The 14,302-nt window shown below is 30.5% G+C and overlaps 1 protein-coding gene across 2 annotated transcripts in view; it reads left to right on the forward strand.

The window, feature by feature from the left end:
* The window catches only part of LOC116765578 (M-phase inducer phosphatase), an 84,989-nt gene that overhangs the window by 18,411 nt on the left and 52,276 nt on the right, over positions 1-14,302 (forward strand). For both annotated transcript variants that reach the window (XM_032655093.2, XM_032655094.2), the window contains exon 2: positions 4,077-4,231. In XM_032655093.2, coding sequence (XP_032510984.2) covers positions 4,100-4,231 — 132 coding nt within the window. In that variant the 5' untranslated portion in view covers positions 4,077-4,099. The remainder of the gene's footprint in view (positions 1-4,076; positions 4,232-14,302) is intronic.

Here is a 14,302-nt window from a genome sequence, read left to right on the forward strand (position 1 = left end):
TGTCACTCTTGTATAATATTTAATACAACTTTAAACTATTAGAAATTAACAAAGGTTAATCATGATCTATATCTTAAGTGATGGCGTCCTTGGTAATTGAAGTTAATATTAATCTATTCAGAAATATAACTGGCTGTGATTTTATTACAGAGCTCGTGTTTAGTTATGTATTATCTGTTGCATATGTATATGTTATCTGTAGTTCTCGGTAGGTGGTAATTTTAGCAGAATCTGTGCTATCACGTTCACCTTCGTCGACGCTGAGTTGCAACACTTTATCTCGATTCGTCATAACTTGATACAAGCATAAGTTGATGTTTTAAATAAAACGACAAATGAAACGTACGCACGTATTGCTGGTGTGTTATTTAATTTGGTTTTGTATTGAAATTCGTTTTTGATAAATGACGTTTCAGTGCATTTCGCTGAATGAGTACTACCCACATTTTCTCGGAGTTTGATGTGTTCCAGAAGACTGTTGTACGCCGACAAATAAATACAAATACCTATTTAAAAGTAAGTGTTACACTCTTTGTGGAAAGTGTAACAATAATGTATTTAAAACTTTAACAATGTTCATTTAAGAAATGTTTGTAAATATTAAGTTAATTGTTTGTATAAATATATATATGTATTTTGATTATTATCAAATAGTTTTAATCATTTTATGAGATATTTTTATTTTATTTTTTATTATTCATTAATATTTTAATTGTCTATACACCTCTCTTGTATGATTTTTCATTTATTATTTATAAGTAAATTTTATAAGGCTTTAGTAGGCTTTCTAGCTCGATTACTTTCTCCGAACATCTTTATGGTATGGCCAATACAAAAAATGAGGAAAGTTACAGTCTAGAAACTAGGTGATGTCTGGTTACATTAAACGTAAATTATATATTAATGTTGAAATAAAAATGAAACATGACCGCCAAAGACCCCGTTCATGTATTGAAAAATATAATATTTTAAACATATAACGATATCATTTTCCCGGGTATATATTTGAATAAAATCAGGGTTTTGATATATATATACTGACTTTGAACAGACCTTTAGGTCTTTACAACAACAGACGAGATGAAAGTCTCCAGAAGCTTACCTGAAAACCATACTTTTATTAAGATTCTAAGAATAACTTTATTGTTCGCGTATAAAATGGTGGGAAACGCATAATATAATGATGTAATGATATTCTATACAGAGTTAGTTTAAAGAGCAAATAAATAAAAAAAATAATGTTTTCAATTCGTCAGTATGTATATCTCTTATATTTGAAGTTAATACTTAAATAGTGATTAAAACTTTTATAGGTAGATACCCTTACAGTATTAAATATTTTGTAACATTATAACCATTTAAGAATTAGTCGTAAACAAACAAATCTGTTTTATAATCACAGTATGGGTTGTGATCCGAGTACAACCCAGTAGGAACCGTACTTCGATAGTTGTACATCAGAGGTAATCTGGTAAGCTTCCTGAACGTTCTAACACCTAATAGACTCCGAATAGATCAGTTCCTGGGAACTGTGATGTAAAAACACTCGCAATTCTTGCACAATAGTCTATGATGCCGTTATAATAGATGGCCACTGGCCTTAATTCCCAAAATGGAGTACTGCAATTTGCGAGCACGCTATGCCTAATTTTGATGCATTTATTGCTTTTTTACAAACCCGCTACGGTCATGCTGTTCCTTTTATATATTTGTTTTAAATACGTGATCTAGGCGGATAACGATATTTGAATTAGGATTTTTTAACTGTTTTGTTAAGAACACGATTTGTAATAAAATGCAAATGTAATGAATTTTCGTCAATAATTTTGCAATGCCGTTGAAATGTTTTAATCGAGATATTTATTATTATACTATAAGCATGAAACGGGGAAGTTTATTGTAATTCCATTTAAGATAAGCTCAGCATTCCACTGAACAGGACCTGTGAGTGAATTCATATAGATTGTTTATAATATAATTGGACTGTTTGCTCCTTATAAGAACTTATTCGACTATTGTTTACTGAAGACATTGTTTGGAATTATATTTATTCTAGTAACTAGATATCAATATATAAATCACTGTTTTATACATTTAATATTATTGTATTCGATGTGTTTTTACAAGAAGTTAAGTGTGTTTCACATTTAAATCTCATTTCTACGAAGTAAATCAACAATAGTTACGTAACAAGAGTTAGACATAATGCGTTGTTCACAAAACGAGGGCCTTTTAACTTGATAAATGTACACACGGTGGAAAGTTACTTCTATTCTGAATGGAATAGATTATATTTTTAATTGACACTATATACCAAAGGGATGCTGAGTGAGGTAAAGTATCCGATTATGGAAATGCGTCCTGAGAGCTGTTAGCAGAGACACTGAAATTATGTCTGCACTTAATTATACGCCTTCCGGTTTAATGTTTAATATTCAATTTGAATGCCGTATCAGAATATTGGAATATTGTTGTATTATTTCCTTATTTGCTGAATAATAGCAATATATTTGACTTGTACTCTTGTCTTACAAGTTATTATGCGAAGTTTACATTTGAGGCCGTACACAAGTAATATCGTCGTAGTATTTTCTGATGTTGGTTGAAATTGAAATGGTTTTCATGAATATTTAGCTTTCAATACTTTTATATAAATTATATATAGAAAAAGTTCTCGTGGTAAAATGTGTTATGTAATAATAATTTATATATAACATACTACGATATATTTCTTATCCTGTAGATGCTCTCGTTCGCGGAAATTATTAAACCAATTGCGTCACATTACTTAACCATACAGTCTTAATTGTCCGTCCGGAGCACTATCACTCGGTAAATTTATGCAAACAAATGCGTGAAAGGAGGGAGATATCAACCATTAGATGGATTGCTCTCGTGTCAAGGGCTGACAGTCACTACTGTTGCTTTATTTATCCTGCTAATATAACTGCGACTGTTTACAAACATGTATGTATGTTTGTTGCTCGTCCACGAAAAAACTACTGTATGAAATGGAATGGAAATTAACTTTAATGTAGCTTGGATCACAGAAAAGAATAGCTAGCATAATTTATCCCGAAATTATATGTATAGTGTATGAAGTCACGCGAAGTAGCCTATAGAAGTCACTACCGGTTGGTAAATATAACTATTGTTTTGACAGATTATGCATTCCTTTCTAATTCAGAAGCCCTCACAGACGAAGTCACAGGCAAAAACTAGTCCCACTAAAAATTACGTTACGTAGAAAGAATGATAAAGAATGCTGAATTTTAATTTAAAAATATTAATCGATATCCTTAGAAATTACTTACGTCACAATTCACGAAGTATTGTAAAATAGCTGTCAACCTGTTTAGATATCCGTCGTGAGATTCGATAGTAGCAACATTGTGTACGAAATGGATACAAAAATAAGCACTCGCGAGGATAACAGTAAGTAAACGCTTGCATAATTCGGGTACAGATAATAAATTGTTTAGAAGTTTATTGATTCAGGTGCCTTAATCCGGTGACAAATGACATAATAACTCTTTTGTGTCCGCCTACGTGTTTATATAAGAACACGTATTGTACGAGTATCGAATTTATAGGACGTATTGATTTTCTTATAAAGATCTATATATTATAATATGAATTGGATTATAACCAGCACTAAGCTCCTTAGTTATCTGATTACGTATTAGCGGGTATAGTACAATAAATTTGTGATCATAATTTGCATAATTAACACTAGCGGCACGTAAATTGCTATAACCTATTTAAAGTATTACATAAATATTTTGGTATTTCAACATACAAAAAGATGTTAATTCATAAACGAGAACGTACTCAACTTATACATTTGGAAATTTAAAAAAATATATAAATAAATATTTTTTATAAATAATTTAAAAATAAAATGGATGTTATTTAAATAATCTGTTACTAAAAAAACGGTAGAAAACATACAACATTTACTTGATTGCAACCAACCATAACATTCCCACAATGAAATGACACTATTTCTGAGAACGGAAAAAAAGAAATTTACAAAATTTGTATTTATATATTGTTAACAGAGTATATATTTGCAGAGCATGCCGCCGCCCGCCTAGGCATGAGCGGCCGCGGAGCTGGGGGGCAGCGCTGCCAGCTGATTCTGCAGCGCTGCCTTGCCATCCACCTCACCAAGCCCGGCAACGCGCCAGATGACTTCTGGATGTATGACTCCGGCTATCTGCTGTTCCAGGTCAGATTGAACTTCCTAACTTGTACCTTATTGTATCAATTTACATTCATTTTCAGCTTGTAATGTTTCATGAGATGTTTCAGAGATTATACGGATCATGAATGAGATTCTTTTTTTAAAAATCGCCTTTAAGCAAAGAAATTAATTTGATTCGTAGCAAAGAAATATTTTTCTTGAGATAATAAAAACAATATTAATGTTGCTTACTATTTGTATATGTCTTTTTTAGAATGAGTTCAGATAGAAATAAATTGATTTGCATCACTAACAAATCCTTTCCGTCTCAATTTGTATTTCAGAATTCCTGTACAAGTAAAACATTTCGTTTTTATCAGAAGGCATACAGTTATGTATATGTCCTCAATCATGACATTAATTTGTTTAGGTATCAAAATTTGTAATGAATTTGACGTTTCCGAGAGGGTCTGTACTCAAGAGTATTCGATTTCAAGTCTCTGTAAAAAGGTTATAATAATAAAACTCTTTCGAGTGCTTTGGCGCCGCGTAATAAAAATATATAAGATACAAAATAAACTTCATTTGACGTTAAACGGGAACTCAGTCATTTGACCATTAGAGTTGTTAATAAGTAGTTGTTAAATTGCACTACGATAAAATATTTACATCATGTTCTCCTCACTTTCATTTCCCGTGAGATGACTCGGTAGTCAAATTTATATTTATCTATCTACTCTTTATACTACGGACGGAGGTCTATGTAAGGTTTTAGTTTATTTGTACTTACTTCAACTTGTAATACTTGATTACGAAAATTAAGTAATAATAAAAAAAATATGATGTATTGACATTATATTTTTTTAAATAACATTCTTGTATATACGGCAGACGGGGCAATGGTCCAAACACAATCAGCCGTAAGTTAGGATGAACGCTTCACGGGAGGTCTAATCTGTTTACGTTGTCTGAATGTTCATCGGACACAGCTGTGCAACATTCATTGCTCGCAGCTGCGAAAATCTCGATTAGAACCAACGACGTCTTGATGAACATGCGAGATGGGAATGACATTTAGTGTTGCAGTTTTAAATTAATAAATAAATATAAATCGTAACAAGAACGAAAATTTTACGATTCAAATATATTTTCATTTAAAATAATATCAATTGAATAATAAAGGATAACTATGCATTTCACAAAGGCGATTATATCTAACTCTTAACGCTTAAATTATTAAATTATTTTTGAATTAGTATATGTTGGAAGCTTCATTAATATAATCAAAATATTTTCGTATGAGGTTAAATAAATTTTAATTTGTCCAGAGCTAATAAATAAGTCGCATTATCGGTGCACCAGCAAATCGCTATCATTGTTCTAAATAGCTGAGATACCGAACGCAATATATGTTTACAGATTATAATATTTATTGCCATTTCATTATGCGAGTTACTGCTTTGATAAATCTACACGAGTATTGTTATGTGATTGGAGAATTATCATTTTACTATAGAATTAATCATTTATGTACATCTAATATGTGTGTTTAAACGGACGGTAGTTACCAAATTCATTCGTGTGTTTCTATATAGCTGTGATATTTTCTTTAACTACTAATGAATTAATTGTCCACCTAAATCTGTTACATTTTATAAGATGTTGTGACAAGTCTTCCTTTGTAATTTGATAACAGATGGTTAGAGGTCGTTTGAATAGCAACCTTATATCATAATGCGAAAGTTTAATTTACCCTATCAAGGCTCTCGAGGAAGCTGCGTGTCTGAATCAGTTCAGTTAAAATTAATGAATGAAATAATTGTGAGTCTCTTCAGTTTAATTAACTGTTGAAATCTTAATACATTATATATAATGATAATCGTTATGTCATAGCTCTTAATTACAGTTACAGTCTCTGGAAAATTATTATTAAGATGTATATAATGCATAAAAAAATACATTTAAACAAGACGTCTGCCGCGGATTCGTCCGCATGTGGAGTATCCATGTTTTCTTATATGTAAAATTGGATAGTACTTTATCGTGAGAGTCACAATATTAATTTTAGGAACAGCATATTGAGTAACTTTTTGACATTGGCATAATATTCTACGATTCCAGTGCGCATGAGGCCATAGCATAGAAATAAAAAAAAAGAGTAATCTGATAGATCTGATGAATATTATAAGAGTAACTTGATTTTTTAATAGCTACTATTTAATTTTTGTAACAAAAACCGTTTTAAATTTTATTCAATAATCGATAAACGGCTTCGGTTTGATTAAAATGTAATTATAATTTTATTATCTGTACTCTAAATCTGACATAACAGCCACAGACAATTCTTTCAGGCTTTATCGTGTCTATGAATATGTAAACAGTATACAATAATTTTATTAATAAAATTCATTCCTACAATTAAAACAAAACGTATTGCTGGCCATTTATAAGATAATAATTAAAAAACAGTAACGTAATGTAAGAGCGTCATATAAAAAGCAAATAAAGCGACATTGAGTGGATCGTTTTCAATTCGCCTCGAACAATGAATTGGTTGGATGCTTTTGTTTGTTCAGAGATTTCATCTTAGACATTGGATTGTAATTTCCCGTGCAGACGTACACTTATGAACGAAAATACTATTATTGGATGTTGTTTTATTCCATTGTTGCTTTTGAATGTACTTTACAGCGCATCTTCACCAGGAACCTTTAATTATTTCTAACAATTACATTATAGCCTTTTTACTCACTTGTTTTCTATATAACTGCTTTAAACTTTCTATTACGCATTGTTTGGTGTATGGATAAAAGTATTTTAATTACTTTCTATTATAAAAGCAAAGATCCCGGTAGAACAGTCCATATGAGTGAATTTAAAAGCACCTGTATGTTTAATATCATGATTAGACAATGTTAAAATATCTAACGAATAGTACGTCTGTGTAAAATTATCTCAGAGATATTCTAGACTCCAGTGTTCATGTTAGCTGAGATGCTTTGACTGTAAATGTATGAGTAAGCCGGTCTACTTGATCTTTATTGTATTACCTTACCGTACTTACTATGAACAGATTTTTAAACTACAATACAAGGTTATTATCGAATATAAAAAAAAATTGTACATCTCACGTCTTAGTACTGTCACTATTTTGAGAAGCTGCTTCTGTCAAAATGGTATATCTCCATGGCGCAAAAAAACTAAACCAAATCAACCATTTCCGCTTTCATCTATATAGGACTTGTTAAGTGTTCTCAACATAAACGTCACCTACTTCGGAGGTTTATTTTGAAGACGTAAAGTAGTTTTCATTTGTGTTTCCGAAATGTTTACGTTGCAATATCACTCTTTGTTCTCTGACCAAGTGTGTCGTCGATGAAATGCGGAAGTAGAGCTTACAGAATATGTTAAAATTGATCAACTAATAATATATCCTTATTGTTTTCTAATAATGTGATCCACGAATTCAAATGGTGTTTTTTTAATAATTTACGCAGATTTGTTTACAAATTTAGATATCTTGCGATATTAAAGTTGTTTTAGTTCAGGATACTTTTTGTCTAAATAATGTATAAAATGTATTTTTTTTAAATTACATTAAAAATTTCAAAAGCGGGGATATAATCTTAATATACATATAATGTAGCAGATATTCGATATTTTTGTTTCAGAAACAATAAATGGAAACCTTTCCACCTGTTGCATTAAAATATAAAACCTCCTTTCGTTTCTGAACGTATAAGTTTTTATACAAAGAGCAGAAAGCCGATAAATCCTGATCGGAATCTCTAAGGCCGATTCCGACTCTTTGTTGGCTATAGTTTAATTTGTCATAGCCCAAACTAACTTATTTTATGTGGTATTGTGTGAAAGTAATTCTAGTTACGCTATAATCAGTTAGTTTTTATCGCTTTCCATTTGAGTCTGTCGGTTATAACGTGAGAAATGCGGTGCGAAAAAGATTAAGATCTCATCCTATGCATTTATCCTAAGCTGGGGTAATTATTTCCCGTCCATTGAAGGAATATGATTGTATTTTATTAAGTGTTTTTAATTCAAAGCTTCTCGTAATAACATATGTTCTTGCTAGCAGCACTTATGTATATGCAATCCATTTCGCCTTTATGATACCCATTAAAACAAATCGCATAACACGTTGTGTGTAATAAAAAATCACTTTCATTCCATTTCACGTACGATAGATTATAATCTATAAATCTTTAGATCGTTTGAGATTGTTGTTATGCAACCAGTACTTTTTGTCTCATTGCCGTCGCCTGAAGCGTATCTGTAAGGGCCTCTGATTGGTCATGTAATTACTTTTATTAGCCCTTAATAAGTTTAAATTAAAGCGAGATATAATAAATAAGATTAATTTATTTCTCATTAAGATAAAATAAATCCGGCGGAAACAGATATTCAACTAAGAAAACGCCATTTATTTGATAAAATCTCAATATGTAAAGACTGTTTATATCAGTCTTTTTTTATAAAAAAAATAGTAATATGCAAACTTTTTGGAGTGAGCTTGTTACGGAGTGTAGGTGAGGGAAAGAAAAGTTAAATTTATTAACTAAACCGATAAACAATTGTCATATAGGTATTTACCATTTCCCTTGGATTAATCTTTCGACAGTGAACAAATAGTGCAGGAATCTGGCGAAGGACAATGAATTGGTTAAATAAAAAAAGTACATTAAACAATTCTTGTCGTTGGAAGAATCTGTGTACCAAGTACTTTAGAAGAAACATTAAGTTTCTATGATTAGTTTTAAACGAGCAGAACAATATAACTGCAAAAATATAACATTAATATTCTTTTTGATTTAAATTAACTCAGTAATTTTCATTAAACACAATACATATGTAACTTCAAGCCTTGTAATATGATTCTGCCTTATTGCTAGTTAATCCGCCTAAGTCTAGCACACAGCATAAAGGACTATTACGTCCGCGTGTTATAGTTCCCACGTTAGACACAAGACACACTGCATACGGTGTGTTAACAGCCTAATATAAAAAAAAATATCCTCACATTATGGTATTATCGTAGGTTATTGAGCGGGAAACGGTAAACGCTTCGTATTTAGTGTGACGACTCGGACTTGTGGTAAGCACACAAACGTCGATTGCAACGTTCTGACATTATCATTATTGTTAACAGCTGTCATTCAGATATGAAAGTTCATCAACTTTTATAACGTGACGAAATCCAATTCAACATTTATTTTACAGCTTCACTAATTAAAAAAAATCTGTTATATCTATTAAGATTAAATGTGATTCAATTATTTTTTATATTAAATACATTTCAAAATTATTTCGGTGGAGTGATTTTGTATTAAATTGTTTTTCTTGTTTTGTTTTTGCTGTCAAAGTAAAAAAATTTAATACGCTGGATTAATGATAGGAATTTTCTTCCCTGATAATTATTATTAAGTTATATAAAATACAGTAGTACAGCCTTTAGTGAACCAGATGCGGTTTTTACTACGTGAGAAGTGATTATTCAATTATGGAGAGTAACCCAAGCTGTGTCTGCTTGTGGTCACATGTAGGGAAATAATTTATCCGACGTTTCCTCTTATTCTGTAATATATATATTTGACACCACTTAATAAACAATCCATTGTACTGATAAGAGTAAAATTAATGAATGGGAGAATGAATGAATTTATAATAAATAAAAAAAAAAAACAATAGTTTTTTTTTTATAAAAAAGATTTTTATCTTTTGGCTGTCATAGTGTACAGGGTCGTATATATTGCTATTTTTGTTAAACTTGCATTGTTTCATCATAGTCAAAGTTTAATCGAGCAGGATGTTTCCGTGCACGACTTGAAAGGCTTTTATGTTTTCAAATCAAAGTTCGCAAGCCGCGGCGCCAATCGAGGCAATGCTTTTTAAACTTCACCGTCTAAATGCATTGAAAGCCTGAAACTCCTCTGCGGTAACAAACACATTTTATCCAGTACTTGCAATATAAAGGGCTTTATACTGTTACTGTATAATGTTGGTAGATAAAGCGTTTAAAGTATAGACGTTATTTCTGCCATGCGATCACAGATTAAAAATAATTCATAAACTTTTATTCGTATACAATAAATTTAGTTTATTATAATAAAGCGAACATCGAATACAACATTTATAAACAGAAAGTAACCTTTGAACTTTGCTGAAATAATTACTTAATGTTCATAAGCGTAATGACTTCTGCTTTCGCTTCCGTGCTTTTGGTAGGATATTTTGACGTTTGATCCGTCAGACCTTTGACATGAAGATGATGCACTTACTCGCACGGTAATAAATAAAAAAATATATATACATCTCAATACAATACCGTAGAAAGTAAATATAAATAAAACAATATGAAATTTATGTACTAATGCAATATCATAACCGAATTACGTTTGAAGAATTATTTATTATAATGGCATTTAAATGTATGTTGTAGTGTTTTAAATTTTAATTTGAAAGTATCGTTGTAAAGTATCGTGACAGTCTAGAAAAAACCTTTTATTGCAGTTTAGTTATAAGGTCATCGATTAATTAATCAGTTAACGTACAAACGATAAAATTGATTAAAATTCGATTTAAACTTTTAATATCACAATTTATATGAAACCAGTAGATAATAAATATTTTAAGTAACATAAAACATTTCAAATACATTTGCTTATATTATACATATTTTTGTTACGAAAAAGAATTATTCGAATTGTTCTGGACCAAAATTAACATAACTCAGTCGCATATATTACAAAAAAACAGAGCTTGAATAACGGTCTAACATCATAATTGGCAAAACTGCAAAAAAGAGGTTCTATTGTCTAAGTGCCGTTAGACATATCTCGGAGGTAACATCCGTAACGCGTTACTCATATTACGTATCTACGTGTAACTACGTTTAGATAACTGCATATAAAGATATTCTTTTGTTAAAATTGTCAATTACAGTAATGCTTCCCTCATATTATGAATAGAGTTAGTAAGGGCTGTATGTAAAACGTATGATATAATGTTAAAAAATTTACCAAAAATTACATGATAAGTTTAGTTTCATTGGAGGATGATAGTAATTTGTGTTTGGAATGTATCAAGATGGTGAACGATAATTTAACAAGAAATCGTAAAGGTCAAAAACATTTTTTTCCTCCTTTTATTTTTTATGGTCATCATTAAATCAATAATATTACTACACTTTTGTTATATTTTACTTACTTTTACTTATGTTTTATGACTATAGAAATTCCATTCTTACAAACGAATGTTTTCATAAGTAATAAAACGCCCTTTCTTACTGAAATAACATTGTGATAGTCTTTAATTTTATTAACACCTATCTACGAGGCGGGTAATTGGAAATTTAGCGCAGCGAATGTGTACATATGCATTTTAATGAAACAATAGATAAAGTATCTTATCTTGGTAACAATAAAATAACTTTTTATTTCTCACAACATATTTTACACGCATTTTTTTATATACATTGAGATCGTTCGCAAACAATCACCGACCTTACACTTTCTACGAACTCAAATTTCTCTTAATTGTATCAAATAATAATTTATGATATGTCACAAAATAATTCATTCGATTTAAACGTTTATTATCATCTTAAATAAGTTATAAAATAGATTGAATGTATTAGACAACTACTTGTGCACTTTCGGTTGGTATGTGTACGCGCAAATTCTAGAAGGCTGATTGATGAATTCAAACCACTAGTCTACTACACTTAAATTGGCTTTATGGATTTATTTTCTTTGAGAAATATAAAAAAAATCCTTTGTAAAAGTTCGTAGGATGTAAGTGTGTATCCACGTATGTTGTTCTTTTGAGCAATAATTTTAGCTTAGAATAAAACAAAGACTATAATTTAACCAAGTATTAATCGTAGGTCCCTCGGGATGGCGGGATAACAGTTGTGTTGCTGACTAAAGTTACACAGACTTAAGATGTCGCTGCCGGCTGATCACTAATATCAATAATTTTTATTCATATATTTTGTCCGAAGTCAAACTCTAAAACAAATATATTTTATCGAAAAACCTAATTTAATAATATTATTATGATAATTGAATTAAATTCGATTTAGTTTTCTTTCTGCTTATGTTTTGATTCCTTGTTAAATGCAATATCTATCTAATATAGGTACACAATATATTATATACAGCCATACATTAAATGAAGCATTGCCTTAAAGCAACCACAGCAAATTCCCATAGAGTTGCACAGGTCATGAGAATTACACACAATAGCCATCATTCACATTCTTGCCATTGTTTTTTTATAGCTTATAAGATTATCTGTTGATTACTAAATGTTTCTGCACATGTTGGTATCTTCGTACGAAAAAATAACTACCTTAAATGTGGAGGCTCGACTATTAAAGTGATATATGATGACAGAGGTGGCACATTCTGCAGCTCTTATGATCTGGCTAGATAGTTCTGGAAACAGGTAGTAAAGTGCAGTTCCGAGATAGTATTATGATATTACTGAATAGTCTAGGTATTATCTATTATTGCATTTCACGAGATCAGTCAGATTAACTGAACGTTCTCTCTTAAATTCCTTAAATCGATGGAAGACCGTCGCCCAATGAACTTTTCACGCCAAAAACCACAAATTATACGCGCTGAAACTCTTAACGACGTTTTATATTAAAAATATATATATTAAGCAACGAAATCAAATAACATCTCATTACAAAATTGCAATACAATCTCTCAAGTATAAACATTTTATAAAACAAAATTAATGATCTCCACTAACGAACGTATAAAAGGGGAATTGTGTTACAAAAGCCTTTTATGTTACTGTCAATAATACAATGTTCAATGAAATCAAACATACTGAATTGCAGTTTTTGTCTAGATGTTGTAAGACCGGCTATTGTTACACTTCTTATTCCTAGACGCACCTAACAGGCCTGTGACAGTTCAAGTCATATTATGCAAATTACTTATTAATGATTCGTTACGCTTCATTTTTAAATCGACGCGATTGATGACCTTGGTTGTATTTAAATATTTTGTAATAAAACAGCAGGTGAAGGTGATAAAATTTTGTGCAAATAATTTTCCATTGTCAGTTATGTTTTACGGTTGTTTATTTTCCCTGTAAGATATTTTACTGATGAGTCATACTAAATATAATGTTATCTTTTAACTTTTAGAACATTCTTTTCTAAATAAATAAATTAGTTACGCTATTTAAATTTACAGTGCCATCTCATATTGTTAATAATAACGACTTGTTACAAATAATATCTGAAGGTAATAAAGGTGATGTCTAGAGCAGTTTTAAACAGATCTCAGAGTGAAACAATTTTAAATTGCCTAACATATAAAAAAACCCAAATTAAAATTTACTGACACGCAAGTAATAGCGAATTTTGTGTTTGTTTTTTTGTATTGTTAAATGCACAACATTAATTTATAACGTTCCATTAAACTACTTAAATATAAACGACAATATACCAAAAAGTTTCGCTTTCAAATTAGATTTAAAAAAAAAAAAAACGTCAAGGCATAGATTTCGTAATTTAGATCTAATAAAAGTTATGTTATAAAAAGGTTGTATTTTAAGTAATTAATATGAGTTAAAGTCAAAATTATATGTGTACTGGATGTTCATTTCGTTTCATGCCTTTCTCATGAAAGTTGCTACAAATATTCTTTGAATATCAAAAATGATGTGGCTTTTATTTCAGAACAAATAAAGTAAGTCATGTTTTTTTGTATCAAAAGATTCAACTACACAGATTAAACTAGCGTGTAGCTCAAGTCATTTCCAGTGTGAGGGTCGATGGGTGTTGTATTAATATATATTTTCTTATATAATAAATAATAACACAATGCGTCAGAGAACAGCTTCAGACCCGTGATAGAAAGCGCGGGCACAGTCACGACAGCTCAGGAAAATCGCAACAAATTGCCCGCCGTAATTACATATGAACTGTGACATTATTAAACCTTTGTAATTTGTCAACGATTATGTTCTAACGTTTGAGCAATATAGAACCGGTTGAATTAAGAATGAAATTAGTAATATTTAATTGTAAAGTTACACACAAACAGGGTTTGAAGTTATGATACCGGCTAAGTTAAG

Source organism: Danaus plexippus, chromosome 11 (genome assembly GCF_018135715.1).
Source record: "Danaus plexippus chromosome 11, MEX_DaPlex, whole genome shotgun sequence".
NCBI classification, from domain to species: Eukaryota; Metazoa; Arthropoda; class Insecta; order Lepidoptera; family Nymphalidae; genus Danaus; species Danaus plexippus.